The sequence below is a fragment of the Vicugna pacos genome, chromosome 31 (assembly GCF_048564905.1).
Source record: "Vicugna pacos chromosome 31, VicPac4, whole genome shotgun sequence".
Taxonomy (NCBI): domain Eukaryota; kingdom Metazoa; phylum Chordata; class Mammalia; order Artiodactyla; family Camelidae; genus Vicugna; species Vicugna pacos.
In genome coordinates, this window is record NC_133017.1 from 9,917,687 (window position 1) to 9,939,722 (window position 22,036).

Sequence of the window (22,036 nt, forward strand, 5' to 3'; positions counted from 1 at the left end):
CTCAGACCCCACCCGGGTGGCCCCACAGCCCCTTCCTGACTGGTGGCGGTGGGGCAGTCATGTTGGGGGGGTCCTGCCTCAAGCAAGAGCAGGCTGAGGAAGGGTCAGAGGCCTGGGGGGCCGATCACGTCACCAACCTGGGTCCAAGCGGGCTGGCTGGGATGTGGAGAACTGGGGCAGGGCCCTGCTGCCCGAGGTGGCGCCCATGCCCTAGGGTGTGTCTCTTGCCTCCCGGGTGACTGAGATGACCAAGGTCCCAGTCTGATCAGGCAGCAGACGGTCGAGTGGGGCAGAAGCAGGAGTGGTCCTGGCCAGGCAGGGCTCTGAGACCTGCGGGCCGGGCCGGCTGCCGGTCACTGTCATTGCAGAGCCAGACACCGCAGGATCCGGGGAACCAGGACACTCATGCCAGCTCCCCAAGTGAGGGGCTGGTGTGCCACACTGTGGAAGGCCAGCACAGGCTCCGGAAGAGTCTGGGTATGAAGGGCTCCCCACCACCACAGCCTCCTGCCCAGACATCGCCCAGGTCTCTCCCCAGGATCTTGCCTGCAGCTCCTGAAGAGCCTGCTGCTCCTGCTCATCTAGCCGCTCCTGAAGAGCCTGCCGCTCCTGCTGATCTTGCCGCTCTTGAACAACCTGCAGCTCCTGAAGAGCCTGCCTCTCCTCCTGATCTAGCCGCTCCTGAAGAGCCCGCCGCTCCTGAAGAGCCCACGGCTCCTGAAGAGCCTGCCGCTCCTGAAGAGCCCACCGATCCTGAAGAGCCTGACGCTCCTGCTGATCTAGCTGCTCCTGAAGAGCCCGCCATTCCTGCTGATCTAGCCGCTCCTGAGGAGCCTGCAGCTCCTGAAGAGCCTGCCATTCCTGAAGAGCCCGCCGCTCCTGAAGAGCCCGCCGCTCCTGAAGCGCCTGCCGTTCCTGCTGATCTAGCCGCTCCTGAAGAGCCCGCCATTCCTGCTGATCTAGCCACTCCTGAAGAACCTGCTGTTCCTGCTGATCTAGCCGCTCCTGAAGAGCCTGCAGCTCCTGAAGAGCCTGCCGCTCCTGCTGATCTTGCCACTCCTGAAGAGCCTGCCGCTCCTGAAGAGCCCACCGATCCTGAAGAGCCTGACGCTCCTGCTGATCTAGCTGCTCCTGAAGAGCCCGCCATTCCTGCTGATCTAGCTGCTCCTGAAGAGCCCGCCATTCCTGCTGATCTAGCCGCTCCTGAAGAGCCCGCCATTCCTGCTGATCTAGCCGCTCCTGAGGAGCCTGCAGCTCCTGAAGAGCCTGCCATTCCTGAAGAGCCTGCAGCTCCTGAAGAGCCTGCCATTCCTGCTCATCTAGCCGCTCCTGAAGAGCCTGCAGCTCCTGAAGAGCCTGCCATTCCTGAAGAGCCCGCCGCTCCTGAAGAGCCTGCCGCTCCTGCTGATCTTGCCACTCCTGAAGAGCCTGCCGCTCCTGCTGATCTTGCTGCTCCTGAGAAGCCTGCAGTTCCTGCACCTGCACCTGGGCCGCTGGGCAGTGGAGAACCATTTCAGGCATCATCACCCCCTAGGGCTCTGCCCCCTCTGCACCCTCCTACACCTTCTCCAAAATCCCACCATAAATCCCCTCCCCTACCCGAAGTTGACTTCCCTACCCCTGAATTTGCTTTTGTTTTGTTTTTCTTTAGTTTAGTTTATTTGTTTTACATCATTTATGGCATCCTGTATTTTTCCATTTTCCACTTCCTTTAATAAAATACAGATTTTTTTCCCTTTTAAATTGTGCATTTCAGGAACATTAAGTGCATTCCCATGCTGTCCGACCATCACTACCATGTAGTTTTATGCTCTTTACGCTATTTATGCCCGTGAAGTACATCCCACCACGGCCTCAAACCCCTCATCTGGGCACTCCTGGGCATGCACACTCCTGGGCCTACACAATCCTGGATCTGTACACTCCTGGGCCTTCCCTGGCATGGGCCTTCTCTGGCCCTGGCTTGCACACTACTGGGCCTGCACACTCCTGGATTGCACACTCATGGGCCTGCACACTCCAGGACATGCACAATCTTGAGCCTGAACACACCTGGGCCTGTGTACTCCTGATTTTGCACACTCCTGGGCCTGAACACTGCTGGGCCTGCACAGCCCTAGGCCTGTACAATTCTGGGCCTGAACACTCCTGTCTCTGCACACTCCGGAGTCTGCACACGCCTGGGCCTGCACACTCCTGGGCCTGTACACCCCTGGGCCTGCACCCTCCTTGGCCTGCACACTCCTCTGTCTGCACACAGCTGGGCCTGCAAACTTCAGGGCCTGCACTCTACTTGGCCTGCACACTACTGGGCCTGCTCCCTCCTATGCCTGCACACTCCTGGGCATGCACACTCCTGGGCCTGCACACTCCTGGGCCTGCCCTGTCCCTGACACCAGCCTCCTTCACCCCAACGGTGCCACTCACACGGCTGCGGCGTCTAGCCAGGAGCCCCCAACCGAAACCCCTCCCGAGGGACCCCCTTGCCGGCCCCCAGGGAAGCAGCGGGGCTCCTCTTACCTGCGAGGCGGAGACGTAGTCCAGCTGCAGCCTGACGTCCAGCTGCCGGGCGTGCAGGGCCAGCGTGCATGAGGGCAGCAGGATGGCCGTGATCGGCTGGAAGCTGCCCCCCGAGCCTCTACCGCCCCTTGGGGAAGAGGAGGAGGAAAATCCACGTCAGTGCCAAGAACACAGGACCCGTCCACAGAGGGCCCCTCAGGTGTGACAACCCCAGAGGCGCCCGCAGCCGACCTGGGCTGAGAGCCACTTTTCTCGCGGAAGCTCAAGGACCTATGCTGAGCCTCCCTCTCCCTCCCTAAAGAGGGAAAACCCAGAGGCTTTCTAACTTTGCACTCACTGTCCATGTATCAGCCATGTCTAGTTTACCTGCACACTCCAGGGCCTGTACGCATCTATCCTTACACACTCCTTGCCTGCAAACTCCTGGGCCTCCTCCCTCCTGTACCTACACACTCCTGGGCCTGCACCACCCAGGGCCTGCCCTCTCCTGGGCCCGCACAATCCCTCGAGTGCACACTCAGGGCCTGCACACTCATGGGCCTTCCCTCTCCTGGGCCTGCCTCCAATTCGCCCGGCCCTCTCATGGACCTCCACACTCCTGGGCCTGCACACTCCAGAGCCTGTGTTCTCCTAGGCCCGCACACTCCTGGGACAGCACACACCTGGGCCTACACACTCCTGGACCTGCGCACACCTCGGCCTGCATGAACCTGGGCTTGTACACTCCTGGGCCTGTTACCACTTATGCCTGTGCACAGCTAGGCTTGTTCCCATCTGTGCCGGCACACTCCTGGGGCTACACACGGATTGAAATACACAGCCCTAGGCCTGTACAATACTGGGCCTGCACTCTCCTGTCTCTGCACACTCCGGTCTGCACACTCCTTGGCCTGCACACTCCTGAGCGTACTCCCTCCTGTGCCGGCACACTCCTAGGCATGTACACGCCTGGGCCTGCCCTCTGCTTGGTGGGTATGGTCATGGGACTCCCCATTCCTGCGCCTGAACACCCTTGGGCCTGCCCTTTCTTGGGCCTGCACACTCTGGGGCCTGACGTCCCCTGGTTCCAGACACTACAGGGACTGAACACTCCTGGGCCTGCACACTGCTGGGTATGCACAGCCGTGGGCCGCACACTCCTGTCTCTGCACACTCCGGTGTCTGCACACTCCTGGGCCTGTACACTCCTGGACCTGCCCTGGACTGGGCTTGCACCCTCCTGGGCCTGCACACTCCAAGGCCTGCACACTCCTGGGTCTGCACACTACTGGGGCTGCTCCCACTTGTGCCTGCACACTCCTGGGCCTGCACACTCCTTGCCCTGCACACTCCTGGGGGTGCACACTGCTTGGTCTGCACACTCCTGGGCCTGCACATTCCAGGGATTGTCCTCTCCAGGGTCTGCACATTCCTTGGCCTGCACCTTCCTTGTCCTGTGCACTCCTCTGTCTGCACACTCCTGGGCCTGCACACTCCTTGGCCTGCAAACTCCAGGGCCTGCACACACATGGGCCTGTACACTCCTGGGCCTGCCCTGGCCTGGGCCTGCGTATTCCTTTTCCTGCACACTCCACTGTCTGCACACTCCTGGGCCTGCCCTCTCCTGGACCTACAAAATGTTGGGCCTGCACACACCTGGGCCTGTATACCCCTGGACCTGCACACACCTGTGACTGATCCCTCCTGTGTCTGCACACTCCAGGGCCTGCACACTCCTGGGACTTCCCTCTCCTGGGCCTGCCCCAAATTCGGCCGGCCCTCTTCTGGACCTGTACATCCTTGGGCCTTCACACTACTGGGCCTGCTCCCACTTGTGCCTGCACACACCTGGGCCTGCACACTCCTCGGCCTGTAGACTCCAGGATATGAACTCCCCTGTCTCTGCACACTCCGGTGTCTGCATACTCCTTGGCTTTCACACTCATTAGCCTACTACCACCTGTGCCTGCACACTACTGGGCCTGCTCCCACCTATGCCGACACACTTCTTCGCCTGTCCCTCCTGTGCCGTCACAATCCTAGGACTGCACACTCCTGTCTCTGCACACTCCAGTGTCTGCACACTCCTGGTCCTGCACACTCCTGGGCCTGTACACTCCTCTGTCTGCTCACTCCTGGGCCTGCCCTCTCCTGGGTCCGCACAAATCCTCGTGTGCACATTCCAGAGCCTGCAAACTCCTGGGCCTTCCCTCTCCTGGGCCTGCCCCCTATTCGGCCGGCCCTCTCCAGGACCTGCACATTCTTGGGCCTTCACACTACTGGGCCTGCTCCCACTTGTGCCTGCACACACCTGGCACTGCACACTCCTCGGCCTGCTCCCTCCTGTGCCTGCACACTCCTGGGCATGCACACTCCTGGGCCTGCACACTCCTGGATCTGTACACTCCTGGGCCTTCCCTGCATGGGCCTTCTCTGGCCTAGGCTTGCACACTGTTGGGCCCGCACACACCTGGATTGCACACTCATAGGCCTGCACACTCCAAGACATGCACAATGTTTAGCCTGAACACACCTGGGCCTGTATAATCCTGATTTTGCACACTCCTGGGCCTGAACACTGCTGGGCTGCACAGCCCAAGGCCTGTACAATCTTGGGCCTGCACAATCCTGTCTCTGCACACTGCGGAGTCTGCACACGCCTTGGCCTGCACACTCCTGGGCCTGTACACTCCAGGACCTACACCCTCCTTGGCCTGCACACACCTTTGTCTGCACACTCCTGGGCCTGCAATCTTCAGGACCTGCACACTCCTGGGACAGCAGACACCTGGGCCTTCATACTCCTGGACCTGCGAACACTCGGGCCTGCATGAACCTGGGCTTGTACACTCCTGGGCCTGCAAACTTCAGGACCTGCACACTCCTGGGACAGCAGACACCTGGGCCTTCACACTCCTGGACCTGCGCACACTTGGACCTGCATAAACCTGGGCTTGTACACTCCTGGGCCTGCTCCCATCTATGCCTGCACACTCCTAGCCCTGTTCCCACCTGTGCCGGCACACTCCTGGGCCTGCACACTCCTGTCTCTGCACACTCCAGTGTCTGCACACTCCTGCTCCTGCACACTCCTGGACCTGTACACTCCTGGGCCTTCCCTGGCCTGGGCCTGCACCCTCCTTGGCCTGCACACTCCTCTGTCTGCACACTCCTGGGCCTGCACACTCCTGGACCTGCACAATGTTGGGCCTAAACACACCTGGGCCTGTACACTCCTGGACCTGCACACTCCTGTGACTGATCCCTCCTGTGTCTGCACACTCCTGGGCCTGCACACTGCTGGGCCTGCCCTCTCCTGGGCTCGCACAATCCCTCGTGTGCACACTCAAGGGCCTGCACACTCCAGGGCCTGTACGCATCTATCCTTACACACTCCTTGCCTGCAAACTCCTGGGCCTCCTCCCTCCTGTACCTACACACTCCTGGGCCTGCACAACCCAGGGCCTGCAGACTCCTGGGACTGCACACACCAGGGCATGCACTCTCCTGGACCTGTGCACACCTGGGCCTGCACGAACATTGGCCTGTACACTCCTGGGCTTCCACACTCCTGTACCTGCTCCCTCCTGTGACTACATACTCCTCGGCCTACAAACTCCTGGTCCTGAACACTCCTGGGCCTGAACACTATTGGCACTGCACACTCTTGGGACAGCACACTTCTGGCCCTGCACACTCCTGCGCCTTCCAATTCCTGGGCCTGCCCCCAATTCGGCCGGCCCTATCCTGCACCTGCACACTCTGGGCCTGCACACTACTGGGACTGCTCCCACTTGTGCCTGCACACACCTGGGTCTGCACACTCCTCGGTCTGCTGCCTCCTGTGCCTGCACACTCCTGGGCATGCACACGCCTGGGCCTGCCCTCTGCTTGGTGGGCACGGTCCTGGGACTCCCCATTCCTGCGCCTGAACACCCTTGGACCTGCCCTTTCTTGGGCCTGCACACTCTGGGGCCTGACGTCCCCTGGTACTGCACAGTACAGGGGCTGCACACTCCTGGGCCTGCACACTGCTGGGTCTGCACAGCCCTGGGCCTGCACACTCCTGTCTCTGCACACTCCGGTGTCTGCACACTCCTGGGCCTGAACACTCCTGGACCTGCCCTGGACTGGGCCTGCACCCTCCTTTGCCTGCACACTCCACGGCCTGCACACTCCTGGGTCTGCACACTACTGGGGCTGCTCCCACATGTGCCTGCACACTCCTGGCCCTGCACACTCCTGGGGGTGCACACTGCTTGGTCTGCACAGTCCTGGGCCTGCACGTTCCAGGGATTGTCCTCTCCAGGGCCTGCACACTCCTGGGCCTGCACCCTCCTTGTCCTGCGCACTCCTCTGTCTGCACACTCCTACCCCTGCACACTCTTGGGCCTGCACACTACTGGGCCTGCTCCTACGTGTGCCTGCACACACCTGGGCCTGCACACCAGCCCTCTGTGGGGCCCTTCCTTTGCTGAGTCTGTGCATGAGCTCCCTGTGATGCCAGCCCACAGAGGTGACAGGTGCAGTAGGTGTTTGTGGTTCTAGAGACATGATGGCTCTCCTAGGAAGCCGGGTCCAGATGATCCCCACTGCGCCGATGGGGGATTGGGGAGACCCTGAGAAGCAGGTGGCTTGTCCAGGGTGACAGCACTGCTGGCGGGGGAGCCGGGTCTGAAGCCAGCTGTGTCATCAGAGCTGTGACCCTGGCTGCATCCAGGCCTCCCCAGGGCTATAGGAGGGGCCGAGTTGGTGTCACTGGGTGGACATGGCATGGGGTGGGAAGTGAGCCATCAACAGCCCAAAAAGGCCCTTGGGGAGCTTTGTGTAAGGAGGAAGCTTGGGGAAGGGGACCCCAGGAAGTGACCTCACTTCCCTGGCAACAGAGCCCAACAGAACTTGGGACCCAGGTCACCAGGCACCCGCTGTGTAGAGAAGGACACTTCTCAACTGACTTGGCTGGTGAACTCAGCTCAGCTCAGACATGTTTTGTTGCATCCCAAGATCCCGAGGTCGCGGCCCGCGGAAAGCCCGCAGCAACGGCCTTTGCCAACAGTGCCGACAGTGGGTCGGGTCTCACCCCAGGCGCCTCTGGCCTTTTGGCCAGAGGGACCGAAAGGTAACACAGGGAGGCCCAGGGCAGGCCCGCCCAGGCCAGGCCACCACTCAGACCCCACCAGGGTGGCCCCACAGCCCCTTCCTGACTGGTGGCGGTGGGGCAGTCATGTTGGGGGGGGTCCTGCCTCAAGCAAGAGCAGGCTGAGGAAGGGTCAGAGGCCTGGGGGGCCGATCACGTCACCAACCTGGGTCCAAGCGGGCTGGCTGGGATGTGGAGAACCGGGGCAGGGCCCTGCTGCCCGAGGTGGCGCCCATGCCCTAGGGTGTGTCTCTTGCCTCCCGGGTGACTGAGATGACCAAGGTCCCAGTCTGATCAGGCAGCAGACGGTCGAGTGGGGCAGAAGCAGGAGTGGTCCTGGCCAGGCAGGGCTCTGAGACCTGCGGGCCGGGCCGGCTGCCGGTCACTGTCATTGCAGAGCCAGACACCGCAGGATCCGGGGAACCAGGACACTCATGCCAGCTCCCCAAGTGAGGGGCTGGTGTGCCACACTGTGGAAGGCCAGCACAGGCTCCGGAAGAGTCTGGGTATGAAGGGCTCCCCACCACCACAGCCTCCTGCCCAGACATCGCCCAGGTCTCTCCCCAGGATCTTGCCTGCAGCTCCTGAAGAGCCTGCTGCTCCTGCTCATCTAGCCGCTCCTGAAGAGCCTGCCGCTCCTGCTGATCTTGCCGCTCTTGAACAACCTGCAGCTCCTGAAGAGCCTGCCTCTCCTCCTGATCTAGCCGCTCCTGAAGAGCCCGCCGCTCCTGAAGAGCCCACGGCTCCTGAAGAGCCTGCCGCTCCTGAAGAGCCCACCGATCCTGAAGAGCCTGACGCTCCTGCTGATCTAGCTGCTCCTGAAGAGCCCGCCATTCCTGCTGATCTAGCCGCTCCTGAGGAGCCTGCAGCTCCTGAAGAGCCTGCCATTCCTGAAGAGCCCGCCGCTCCTGAAGAGCCCGCCGCTCCTGAAGCGCCTGCCGTTCCTGCTGATCTAGCCGCTCCTGAAGAGCCCGCCATTCCTGCTGATCTAGCCACTCCTGAAGAACCTGCTGTTCCTGCTGATCTAGCCGCTCCTGAAGAGCCTGCAGCTCCTGAAGAGCCTGCCGCTCCTGCTGATCTTGCCACTCCTGAAGAGCCTGCCGCTCCTGAAGAGCCCACCGATCCTGAAGAGCCTGACGCTCCTGCTGATCTAGCTGCTCCTGAAGAGCCCGCCATTCCTGCTGATCTAGCTGCTCCTGAAGAGCCCGCCATTCCTGCTGATCTAGCCGCTCCTGAAGAGCCCGCCATTCCTGCTGATCTAGCCGCTCCTGAGGAGCCTGCAGCTCCTGAAGAGCCTGCCATTCCTGAAGAGCCTGCAGCTCCTGAAGAGCCTGCCATTCCTGCTCATCTAGCCGCTCCTGAAGAGCCTGCAGCTCCTGAAGAGCCTGCCATTCCTGAAGAGCCCGCCGCTCCTGAAGAGCCTGCCGCTCCTGCTGATCTTGCCACTCCTGAAGAGCCTGCCGCTCCTGCTGATCTTGCTGCTCCTGAGAAGCCTGCAGTTCCTGCACCTGCACCTGGGCCGCTGGGCAGTGGAGAACCATTTCAGGCATCATCACCCCCTAGGGCTCTGCCCCCTCTGCACCCTCCTACACCTTCTCCAAAATCCCACCATAAATCCCCTCCCCTACCCGAAGTTGACTTCCCTACCCCTGAATTTGCTTTTGTTTTGTTTTTCTTTAGTTTAGTTTATTTGTTTTACATCATTTATGGCATCCTGTATTTTTCCATTTTCCACTTCCTTTAATAAAATACAGATTTTTTTCCCTTTTAAATTGTGCATTTCAGGAACATTAAGTGCATTCCCATGCTGTCCGACCATCACTACCATGTAGTTTTATGCTCTTTACGCTATTTATGCCCGTGAAGTACATCCCACCACGGCCTCAAACCCCTCATCTGGGCACTCCTGGGCATGCACACTCCTGGGCCTACACAATCCTGGATCTGTACACTCCTGGGCCTTCCCTGGCATGGGCCTTCTCTGGCCCTGGCTTGCACACTACTGGGCCTGCACACTCCTGGATTGCACACTCATGGGCCTGCACACTCCAGGACATGCACAATCTTGAGCCTGAACACACCTGGGCCTGTGTACTCCTGATTTTGCACACTCCTGGGCCTGAACACTGCTGGGCCTGCACAGCCCTAGGCCTGTACAATTCTGGGCCTGAACACTCCTGTCTCTGCACACTCCGGAGTCTGCACACGCCTGGGCCTGCACACTCCTGGGCCTGTACACCCCTGGGCCTGCACCCTCCTTGGCCTGCACACTCCTCTGTCTGCACACAGCTGGGCCTGCAAACTTCAGGGCCTGCACTCTACTTGGCCTGCACACTACTGGGCCTGCTCCCTCCTATGCCTGCACACTCCTGGGCATGCACACTCCTGGGCCTGCACACTCCTGGGCCTGCCCTGTCCCTGGCACCAGCCTCCTTCACCCCAACGGTGCCACTCACACGGCTGCGGCGTCTAGCCAGGAGCCCCCAACCGAAACCCCTCCCGAGGGACCCCCTTGCCGGCCCCCAGGGAAGCAGCGGGGCTCCTCTTACCTGCGAGGCGGAGACGTAGTCCAGCTGCAGCCTGACGTCCAGCTGCCGGGCGTGCAGGGCCAGCGTGCATGAGGGCAGCAGGATGGCCGTGATCGGCTGGAAGCTGCCCCCCGAGCCTCTACCGCCCCTTGGGGAAGAGGAGGAGGAAAATCCACGTCAGTGCCAAGAACACAGGACCCGTCCACAGAGGGCCCCTCAGGTGTGACAACCCCAGAGGCGCCCGCAGCCGACCTGGGCTGAGAGCCACTTTTCTCGCGGAAGCTCAAGGACCTATGCTGAGCCTCCCTCTCCCTCCCTAAAGAGGGAAAACCCAGAGGCTTTCTAACTTTGCACTCACTGTCCATGTATCAGCCATGTCTAGTTTACCTGCACACTCCAGGGCCTGTACGCATCTATCCTTACACACTCCTTGCCTGCAAACTCCTGGGCCTCCTCCCTCCTGTACCTACACACTCCTGGGCCTGCACCACCCAGGGCCTGCCCTCTCCTGGGCCCGCACAATCCCTCGAGTGCACACTCAGGGCCTGCACACTCATGGGCCTTCCCTCTCCTGGGCCTGCCTCCAATTCGCCCGGCCCTCTCATGGACCTCCACACTCCTGGGCCTGCACACTCCAGAGCCTGTGTTCTCCTAGGCCCGCACACTCCTGGGACAGCACACACCTGGGCCTACACACTCCTGGACCTGCGCACACCTCGGCCTGCATGAACCTGGGCTTGTACACTCCTGGGCCTGTTACCACTTATGCCTGTGCACAGCTAGGCTTGTTCCCATCTGTGCCGGCACACTCCTGGGGCTACACACGGATTGAAATACACAGCCCTAGGCCTGTACAATACTGGGCCTGCACTCTCCTGTCTCTGCACACTCCGGTCTGCACACTCCTTGGCCTGCACACTCCTGAGCGTACTCCCTCCTGTGCCGGCACACTCCTAGGCATGTACACGCCTGGGCCTGCCCTCTGCTTGGTGGGTATGGTCATGGGACTCCCCATTCCTGCGCCTGAACACCCTTGGGCCTGCCCTTTCTTGGGCCTGCACACTCTGGGGCCTGACGTCCCCTGGTTCCAGACACTACAGGGACTAAACACTCCTGGGCCTGCACACTGCTGGGTATGCACAGCCGTGGGCCGCACACTCCTGTCTCTGCACACTCCGGTGTCTGCACACTCCTGGGCCTGTACACTCCTGGACCTGCCCTGGACTGGGCTTGCACCCTCCTGGGCCTGCACACTCCAAGGCCTGCACACTCCTGGGTCTGCACACTACTGGGGCTGCTCCCACTTGTGCCTGCACACTCCTGGGCCTGCACACTCCTTGCCCTGCACACTCCTGGGGGTGCACACTGCTTGGTCTGCACACTCCTGGGCCTGCACATTCCAGGGATTGTCCTCTCCAGGGTCTGCACATTCCTTGGCCTGCACCTTCCTTGTCCTGTGCACTCCTCTGTCTGCACACTCCTGGGCCTGCACACTCCTTGGCCTGCAAACTCCAGGGCCTGCACACACATGGGCCTGTACACTCCTGGGCCTGCCCTGGCCTGGGCCTGCGTATTCCTTTTCCTGCACACTCCACTGTCTGCACACTCCTGGGCCTGCCCTCTCCTGGACCTACAAAATGTTGGGCCTGCACACACCTGGGCCTGTATACCCCTGGACCTGCACACACCTGTGACTGATCCCTCCTGTGTCTGCACACTCCAGGTCCTGCACACTCCTGGGACTTCCCTCTCCTGGGCCTGCCCCAAATTCGGCCGGCCCTCTTCTGGACCTGTACATCCTTGGGCCTTCACACTACTGGGCCTGCTCCCACTTGTGCCTGCACACACCTGGGCCTGCACACTCCTCGGCCTGTAGACTCCAGGATATGAACTCCCCTGTCTCTGCACACTCCGGTGTCTGCACACTCCTTGGCTTTCACACTCATTAGCCTACTACCACCTGTGCCTGCACACTACTGGGCCTGCTCCCACCTATGCCGACACACTTCTTCGCCTGTCCCTCCTGTGCCGTCACAATCCTAGGACTGCACACTCCTGTCTCTGCACACTCCAGTGTCTGCACACTCCTGGTCCTGCACACTCCTGGGCCTGTACACTCCTCTGTCTGCTCACTCCTGGGCCTGCCCTCTCCTGGGTCCGCACAAATCCTCGTGTGCACATTCCAGAGCCTGCAAACTCCTGGGCCTTCCCTCTCCTGGGCCTGCCCCCTATTCGGCCGGCCCTCTCCAGGACCTGCACATTCTTGGGCCTTCACACTACTGGGCCTGCTCCCACTTGTGCCTGCACACACCTGGCACTGCACACTCCTCGGCCTGCTCCCTCCTGTGCCTGCACACTCCTGGGCATGCACACTCCTGGGCCTGCACACTCCTGGATCTGTACACTCCTGGGCCTTCCCTGCATGGGCCTTCTCTGGCCTAGGCTTGCACACTGTTGGGCCCGCACACACCTGGATTGCACACTCATAGGCCTGCACACTCCAAGACATGCACAATGTTTAGCCTGAACACACCTGGGCCTGTATAATCCTGATTTTGCACACTCCTGGGCCTGAACACTGCTGGGCTGCACAGCCCAAGGCCTGTACAATCTTGGGCCTGCACAATCCTGTCTCTGCACACTGCGGAGTCTGCACACGCCTTGGCCTGCACACTCCTGGGCCTGTACACTCCAGGACCTACACCCTCCTTGGCCTGCACACACCTTTGTCTGCACACTCCTGGGCCTGCAATCTTCAGGACCTGCACACTCCTGGGACAGCAGACACCTGGGCCTTCATACTCCTGGACCTGCGAACACTCGGGCCTGCATGAACCTGGGCTTGTACACTCCTGGGCCTGCAAACTTCAGGACCTGCACACTCCTGGGACAGCAGACACCTGGGCCTTCACACTCCTGGACCTGCGCACACTTGGACCTGCATAAACCTGGGCTTGTACACTCCTGGGCCTGCTCCCATCTATGCCTGCACACTCCTAGCCCTGTTCCCACCTGTGCCGGCACACTCCTGGGCCTGCACACTCCTGTCTCTGCACACTCCAGTGTCTGCACACTCCTGCTCCTGCACACTCCTGGACCTGTACACTCCTGGGCCTTCCCTGGCCTGGGCCTGCACCCTCCTTGGCCTGCACACTCCTCTGTCTGCACACTCCTGGGCCTGCACACTCCTGGACCTGCACAATGTTGGGCCTAAACACACCTGGGCCTGTACACTCCTGGACCTGCACACTCCTGTGACTGATCCCTCCTGTGTCTGCACACTCCTGGGCCTGCACACTGCTGGGCCTGCCCTCTCCTGGGCTCGCACAATCCCTCGTGTGCACACTCAAGGGCCTGCACACTCCAGGGCCTGTACGCATCTATCCTTACACACTCCTTGCCTGCAAACTCCTGGGCCTCCTCCCTCCTGTACCTACACACTCCTGGGCCTGCACAACCCAGGGCCTGCAGACTCCTGGGACTGCACACACCAGGGCATGCACTCTCCTGGACCTGTGCACACCTGGGCCTGCACGAACATTGGCCTGTACACTCCTGGGCTTCCACACTCCTGTACCTGCTCCCTCCTGTGACTACATACTCCTCGGCCTACAAACTCCTGGTCCTGAACACTCCTGGGCCTGAACACTATTGGCACTGCACACTCTTGGGACAGCACACTTCTGGCCCTGCACACTCCTGCGCCTTCCAATTCCTGGGCCTGCCCCCAATTCGGCCGGCCCTATCCTGCACCTGCACACTCTGGGCCTGCACACTACTGGGACTGCTCCCACTTGTGCCTGCACACACCTGGGTCTGCACACTCCTCGGTCTGCTGCCTCCTGTGCCTGCACACTCCTGGGCATGCACACGCCTGGGCCTGCCCTCTGCTTGGTGGGCACGGTCCTGGGACTCCCCATTCCTGCGCCTGAACACCCTTGGACCTGCCCTTTCTTGGGCCTGCACACTCTGGGGCCTGACGTCCCCTGGTTCTGCACAGTACAGGGACTGCACACTCCTGGGCCTGCACACTGCTGGGTCTGCACAGCCCTGGGCCTGCACACTCCTGTCTCTGCACACTCCGGTGTCTGCACACTCCTGGGCCTGAACACTCCTGGACCTGCCCTGGACTGGGCCTGCACCCTCCTTTGCCTGCACACTCCACGGCCTGCACACTCCTGGGTCTGCACACTACTGGGGCTGCTCCCACATGTGCCTGCACACTCCTGGCCCTGCACACTCCTGGGGGTGCACACTGCTTGGTCTGCACAGTCCTGGGCCTGCACGTTCCAGGGATTGTCCTCTCCAGGGCCTGCACACTCCTGGGCCTGCACCCTCCTTGTCCTGCGCACTCCTCTGTCTGCACACTCCTACCCCTGCACACTCTTGGGCCTGCACACTACTGGGCCTGCTCCTACGTGTGCCTGCACACACCTGGGCCTGCACACCAGCCCTCTGTGGGGCCCTTCCTTTGCTGAGTCTGTGCATGAGCTCCCTGTGATGCCAGCCCACAGAGGTGACAGGTGCAGTAGGTGTTTGTGGTTCTAGAGACATGATGGCTCTCCTAGGAAGCCGGGTCCAGATGATCCCCACTGCGCCGATGGGGGATTGGGGAGACCCTGAGAAGCAGGTGGCTTGTCCAGGGTGACAGCACTGCTGGCGGGGGAGCCGGGTCTGAAGCCAGCTGTGTCATCAGAGCTGTGACCCTGGCTGCATCCAGGCCTCCCCAGGGCTATAGGAGGGGCCGAGTTGGTGTCACTGGGTGGACATGGCATGGGGTGGGAAGTGAGCCATCAACAGCCCAAAAAGGCCCTTGGGGAGCTTTGTGTAAGGAGGAAGCTTGGGGAAGGGGACCCCAGGAAGTGACCTCACTTCCCTGGCAACAGAGCCCAACAGAACTTGGGACCCAGGTCACCAGGCACCCGCTGTGTAGAGAAGGACACTTCTCAACTGACTTGGCTGGTGAACTCAGCTCAGCTCAGACATGTTTTGTTGCATCCCAAGATCCCGAGGTCGCGGCCCGCGGAAAGCCCGCAGCAACGGCCTTTGCCAACAGTGCCGACAGTGGGTCGGGTCTCACCCCAGGCGCCTCTGGCCTTTTGGCCAGAGGGACCGAAAGGTAACACAGGGAGGCCCAGGGCAGGCCCGCCCAGGCCGGGCCACCACTCAGACCCCACCCGGGTGGCCCCACAGCCCCTTCCTGACTGGTGGCGGTGGGGCAGTCATGTTGGGGGGGTCCTGCCTCAAGCAAGAGCAGGCTGAGGAAGGGTCAGAGGCCTGGGGGGCCGATCACGTCACCAACCTGGGTCCAAGCGGGCTGGCTGGGATGTGGAGAACCGGGGCAGGGCCCTGCTGCCCGAGGTGGCGCCCATGCCCTAGGGTGTGTCTCTTGCCTCCCGGGTGACTGAGATGACCAAGGTCCCAGTCTGATCAGGCAGCAGACGGTCGAGTGGGGCAGAAGCAGGAGTGGTCCTGGCCAGGCAGGGCTCTGAGACCTGCGGGCCGGGCCGGCTGCCGGTCACTGTCATTGCAGAGCCAGACACCGCAGGATCCAGGGAACCAGGACACTCATGCCAGCTCCCCAAGTGAGGGGCTGGTGTGCCACACTGTGGAAGGCCAGCACAGGCTCCGGAAGAGTCTGGGTATGAAGGGCTCCCCACCACCACAGCCTCCTGCCCAGACATCGCCCAGGTCTCTCCCCAGGATCTTGCCTGCAGCTCCTGAAGAGCCTGCTGCTCCTGCTCATCTAGCCGCTCCTGAAGAGCCTGCCGCTCCTGCTGATCTTGCCGCTCTTGAACAACCTGCAGCTCCTGAAGAGCCTGCCTCTCCTCCTGATCTAGCCGCTCCTGAAGAGCCCGCCGCTCCTGAAGAGCCCACGGCTCCTGAAGAGCCTGCCGCTCCTGAAGAGCCCACCGATCCTGAAGAGCCTGACGCTCCTGCTGATCTAGCTGCTCCTGAAGAGCCCGCCATTCCTGCTGATCTAGCCGCTCCTGAGGAGCCTGCAGCTCCTGAAGAGCCTGCCATTCCTGAAGAGCCCGCCGCTTCTGAAGAGCCCGCCGCTCCTGAAGAGCCCGCCGCTCCTGAAGCGCCTGCCGTTCCTGCTGATCTAGCCGCTCCTGAAGAGCCCGCCATTCCTGCTGATCTAGCCACTCCTGAAGAACCTGCTGTTCCTGCTGATCTAGCCGCTCCTGAAGAGCCTGCAGCTCCTGAAGAGCCTGCCGCTCCTGCTGATCTTGCCACTCCTGAAGAGCCTGCCGCTCCTGAAGAGCCCACCGATCCTGAAGAGCCTGACGCTCCTGCTGATCTAGCTGCTCCTGAAGAGCCCGCCATTCCTGCTGATCTAGCTGCTCCTGAAGAGCCCGCCATTCCTGCTGATCTAGCCGCTCCTGAAGAGCCCGCCATTCCTGCTGATCTAGCCGCTCCTGAGGAGCCTGCAGCTCCTGAAGAGCCTGCCATTCCTGAAGAGCCTGCAGCTCCTGAAGAGCCTGCCATTCCTGCTCATCTAGCCGCTCCTGAAGAGCCTGCAGCTCCTGAAGAGCCTGCCATTCCTGAAGAGCCCGCCGCTCCTGAAGAGCCTGCCGCTCCTGCTGATCTTGCCACTCCTGAAGAGCCTGCCGCTCCTGCTGATCTTGCTGCTCCTGAGAAGCCTGCAGTTCCTGCACCTGCACCTGGGCCGCTGGGCAGTGGAGAACCATTTCAGGCATCATCACCCCCTAGGGCTCTGCCCCCTCTGCACCCTCCTACACCTTCTCCAAAATCCCACCATAAATCCCCTCCCCTACCCGAAGTTGACTTCCCTACCCCTGAATTTGCTTTTGTTTTGTTTTTCTTTAGTTTAGTTTATTTGTTTTACATCATTTATGGCATCCTGTATTTTTCCATTTTCCACTTCCTTTAATAAAATACAGATTTTTTTCCCTTTTAAATTGTGCATTTCAGGAACATTAAGTGCATTCCCATGCTGTCCGACCATCACTACCATGTAGTTTTATGCTCTTTACGCTATTTATGCCCGTGAAGTACATCCCACCACGGCCTCAAACCCCTCATCTGGACACTCCTGGGCATGCACACTCCTGGGCCTACACAATCCTGGATCTGTACACTCCTGGGCCTTCCCTGGCATGGGCCTTCTCTGGCCCTGGCTTGCACACTACTGGGCCTGCACACTCCTGGATTGCACACTCATGGGCCTGCACACTCCAGGACATGCACAATCTTGAGCCTGAACACACCTGGGCCTGTGTACTCCTGATTTTGCACACTCCTGGGCCTGAACACTGCTGGGCCTGCACAGCCCTAGGCCTGTACAATTCTGGGCCTGCACACTCCTGTCTCTGCACACTCCGGAGTCTGCACACGCCTGGGCCTGCACACTCCTGGGCCTGTACACCCCTGGGCCTGCACCCTCCTTGGCCTGCACACTCCTCTGTCTGCACACAGCTGGGCCTGCAAACTTCAGGGCCTGCACTCTACTTGGCCTGCACACTACTGGGCCTGCTCCCTCCTATGCCTGCACACTCCTGGGCCTGCACACTCCTGGGCCTGCCCTGTCCCTGGCACCAGCCTCCTTCACCCCAACGGTGCCACTCACACGGCTGCGGCGTCTAGCCAGGAGCCCCCAACCGAAACCCCTCCCGAGGGACCCCCTTGCCGGCCCCCAGGGAAGCAGCGGGGCTCCTCTTACCTGCGAGGCGGAGACGTAGTCCAGCTGCAGCCTGACGTCCAGCTGCCGGGCGTGCAGGGCCAGCGTGCATGAGGGCAGCAGGATGGCCGTGATCGGCTGGAAGCTGCCCCCCGAGCCTCTACCGCCCCTTGGGGAAGAGGAGGAGGAAAATCCACGTCAGTGCCAAGAACACAGGACCCATCCACAGAGGGCCCCTCAGGTGTGACAACCCCAGAGGCGCCCGCAGCCGACCTGGACTGAGAGCCACTTTTCTCGCGGAAGCTCAAGGACCTATGCTGAGCCTCCCTCTCCCTCCCTAAAGAGGGAAAACCCAGAGGCTTTCTAACTTTGCACTCACTGTCCATGTATCAGCCATGTCTAGTTTACCTGCACACTCCAGGGCCTGTACGCATCTATCCTTACACACTCCTTGCCTGCAAACTCCTGGGCCTCCTCCCTCCTGTACCTACACACTCCTGGGCCTGCACCACCCAGGGCCTGCCCTCTCCTGGGCCCGCACAATCCCTCGAGTGCACACTCAGGGCCTGCACACTCATGGGCCTTCCCTCTCCTGGGCCTGCCTCCAATTCGCCCGGCCCTCTCATGGACCTCCACACTCCTGGGCCTGCACACTCCAGAGCCTGTGTTCTCCTAGGCCCGCACACTCCTGGGACAGCACACACCTGGGCCTACACACTCCTGGACCTGCGCACACCTCGGCCTGCATGAACCTGGGCTTGTACACTCCTGGGCCTGTTACCACTTATGCCTGTGCACAGCTAGGCTTGTTCCCATCTGTGCCGGCACACTCCTGGGGCTACACACGGATTGAAATACACAGCCCTAGGCCTGTACAATACTGGGCCTGCACTCTCCTGTCTCTGCACACTCCGGTCTGCACACTCCTTGGCCTGCACACTCCTGAGCGTACTCCCTCCTGTGCCGGCACACTCCTAGGCATGTACACGCCTGGGCCTGCCCTCTGCTTGGTGGGTATGGTCATGGGACTCCCCATTCCTGCGCCTGAACACCCTTGGGCCTGCCCTTTCTTGGGCCTGCACACTCTGGGGCCTGACGTCCCCTGGTTCCAGACACTACAGGGACTGAACACTCCTGGGCCTGCACACTGCTGGGTATGCACAGCCGTGGGCCGCACACTCCTGTCTCTGCACACTCCGGTGTCTGCACACTCCTGGGCCTGTACACTCCTGGACCTGCCCTGGACTGGGCTTGCACCCTCCTGGGCCTGCACACTCCAAGGCCTGCACACTCCTGGGTCTGCACACTACTGGGGCTGCTCCCACTTGTGCCTGCACACTCCTGGGCCTGCACACTCCTTGCCCTGCACACTCCTGGGGGTGCACACTGCTTGGTCTGCACACTCCTGGGCCTGCACATTCCAGGGATTGTCCTCTCCAGGGTCTGCACATTCCTTGGCCTGCACCTTCCTTGTCCTGTGCACTCCTCTGTCTGCACACTCCTGGGCCTGCACACTCCTTGGCCTGCAAACTCCAGGGCCTGCACACACATGGGCCTGTACACTCCTGGGCCTGCCCTGGCCTGGGCCTGCGTATTCCTTTTCCTGCACACTCCACTGTCTGCACACTCCTGGGCCTGCCCTCTCCTGGACCTACAAAATGTTGGGCCTGCACACACCTGGGCCTGTATACCCCTGGACCTGCACACACCTGTGACTGATCCCTCCTGTGTCTGCACACTCCAGGTCCTGCACACTCCTGGGACTTCCCTCTCCTGGGCCTGCCCCAAATTCGGCCGGCCCTCTCCTGGACCTGTACATCCTTGGGCCTTCACACTACTGGGCCTGCTCCCACTTGTGCCTGCACACACCTGGGCCTGCACACTCCTCGGCCTGTAGACTCCAGGATATGCACTCCCCTGTCTCTGCACACTCCGGTGTCTGCACACTCCTTGGCTTTCACACTCATTAGCCTACTACCACCTGTGCCTGCACACTACTGGGCCTGCTCCCACCTATGCCGACACACTTCTTCGCCTGTCCCTCCTGTGCCGTCACAATCCTGGGACTGCACACTCCTGTCTCTGCACACTCCAGTGTCTGCACACTCCTGGTCCTGCACACCCCTGGATATGTACACTCCTGGGCCTTCCCTGAAATGGGCCTTCTCTGGTCCTGGCTTGCACACTACTGGGCCCGCACACTCCTGGATTGCACACTCATGGGCCTGCACACTCCAGGACTTGCACAATCTTGAGCCTGAACACACCTGGGCCTGTATACTCCTGATTTTGCACACTCCTGGGCCTGAACACTGCTGGGCCTGCACAGCCCTAGGCCTGTACAATCCTGGGCCTGCACACTCCTGTCTCTGCACACTCCGGAGTCTGCACACGCCTGGGCCTGCACACTCCTGGGCCTGTACACCCCTGGGCCTGCACCCTCCTTGGCCTGCACACTCCTCTGTCTGCACACAGCTGGGCCTGCAAACTTCAGGGCCTGCACTCTACTTGGCCTGCACACTACTGGGCCTGCTCCCTCCTATGCCTGCACACTCCTGGGCATGCACACTCCTGGGCCTGCACAATCCTGGGCCTGACCTGTCCCTGGCACCAGCCTCCTTCACCCCAACGGTGCCACTCACACGGCTGCGGCATCTAGCCAGGAGCCCCCAACCGAAACCCCTCCCGAGGGACTCCCTTGCCGGCCCCCAGGGAAGCAGCGGGGCTCCTCTTACCTGCGAGGCGGAGACGTAGTCCAGCTGCAGCCTGACGTCCAGCTGCCGGGCGTGCAGGGCCAGCGTGCATGAGGGCAGCAGGATGGCCGTGATCGGCTGGAAGCTGCCCCCGGAGCCTCTACCGCCCCTTGGGGAAGAGGAGGAGGAAAATCCACGTCAGTGCCAAGAACACAGGACCCGTCCACAGAGGGCCCCTCAGGTGTGACAACCCCAGAGGCGCCCGCAGCCGACCTGGGCTGAGAGCCACTTTTCTCGCGGAAGCTCAAGGACCTATGCTGAGCCTCCCTCTCCCTCCCTAAAGAGGGAAAACCCAGAGGCTTTCTAACTTTGCACTCACTGTCCATGTATCAGCCATGTCTAGTTTACCTGCACACTCCAGGGCCTGTACGCATCTATCCTTACACACTCCTTGCCTGCAAACTCCTGGGCCTCCTCCCTCCTGTACCTACACACTCCTGGGCCTGCACCACCCAGGGCCTGCCCTCTCCTGGGCCCGCACAATCCCTCGAGTGCACACTCAGGGCCTGCACACTCATGGGCCTTCCCTCTCCTGGGCCTGCCTCCAATTCGCCCGGCCCTCTCATGGACCTCCACACTCCTGGGCCTGCACACTCCAGAGCCTGTGTTCTCCTAGGCCCGCACACTCCTGGGACAGCACACACCTGGGCCTACACACTCCTGGACCTGCGCACACCTCGGCCTGCATGAACCTGGGCTTGTACACTCCTGGGCCTGTTACCACTTATGCCTGTGCACAGCTAGGCTTGTTCCCATCTGTGCCGGCACACTCCTGGGGCTACACACGGATTGAAATACACAGCCCTAGGCCTGTACAATACTGGGCCTGCACTCTCCTGTCTCTGCACACTCCGGTCTGCACACTCCTTGGCCTGCACACTCCTGAGCGTACTCCCTCCTGTGCCGGCACACTCCTAGGCATGTACACGCCTGGGCCTGCCCTCTGCTTGGTGGGTATGGTCATGGGACTCCCCATTCCTGCGCCTGAACACCCTTGGGCCTGCCCTTTCTTGGGCCTGCACACTCTGGGGCCTGACGTCCCCTGGTTCCAGACACTACAGGGACTGAACACTCCTGGGCCTGCACACTGCTGGGTATGCACAGCCGTGGGCCGCACACTCCTGTCTCTGCACACTCCGGTGTCTGCACACTCCTGGGCCTGTACACTCCTGGACCTGCCCTGGACTGGGCTTGCACCCTCCTGGGCCTGCACACTCCAAGGCCTGCACACTCCTGGGTCTGCACACTACTGGGGCTGCTCCCACTTGTGCCTGCACACTCCTGGGCCTGCACACTCCTTGCCCTGCACACTCCTGGGGGTGCACACTGCTTGGTCTGCACACTCCTGGGCCTGCACATTCCAGGGATTGTCCTCTCCAGGGTCTGCACATTCCTTGGCCTGCACCTTCCTTGTCCTGTGCACTCCTCTGTCTGCACACTCCTGGGCCTGCACACTCCTTGGCCTGCAAACTCC

At 61.3% G+C, this 22,036-nt stretch overlaps 2 protein-coding genes across 4 annotated transcripts; both read right to left on the reverse strand.

Moving 5' to 3' along the window:
* Positions 1–132: 132 nt before the first annotated feature.
* On the reverse strand, positions 133–8,137 carry LOC140690630 (uncharacterized). Of its 3 annotated transcripts, none has more exons than XM_072952513.1 (3): positions 7,803–7,976; positions 2,521–2,647; positions 133–1,493 (listed from the first exon to the last, which is right to left on the reverse strand). In XM_072952513.1, exons 2-3 carry the CDS (start codon positions 2,588–2,590, stop codon positions 211–213), a joined length of 1,353 nt encoding a protein of 450 aa, XP_072808614.1. In that variant the 5' UTR covers positions 2,591–2,647; positions 7,803–7,976; the 3' UTR covers positions 133–210. The 3 variants fall into 3 exon arrangements, with proteins under 3 accessions (XP_072808614.1, XP_072808613.1, XP_072808615.1); XM_072952514.1 differs by lacking the exon at positions 2,521–2,647 and having other exon boundaries at positions 137–330; positions 547–1,493; positions 7,803–8,137; XM_072952512.1 differs by lacking the exon at positions 2,521–2,647 and having other exon boundaries at positions 7,803–8,137.
* LOC140690633 (uncharacterized) lies at positions 7,803–20,645 on the reverse strand. The gene is made up of 5 exons (XM_072952517.1): positions 20,545–20,645; positions 17,852–17,978; positions 15,467–15,659; positions 8,212–9,158; positions 7,803–7,995 (listed from the first exon to the last, which is right to left on the reverse strand). The coding sequence occupies exons 3-5, from the start codon at positions 15,534–15,536 to the stop codon at positions 7,876–7,878; spliced, it is 1,137 nt and encodes a 378-aa protein (XP_072808618.1). The 5' UTR covers positions 15,537–15,659; positions 17,852–17,978; positions 20,545–20,645; the 3' UTR covers positions 7,803–7,875.
* Between the last annotated feature and the right edge of the window lie 1,391 nt (positions 20,646–22,036).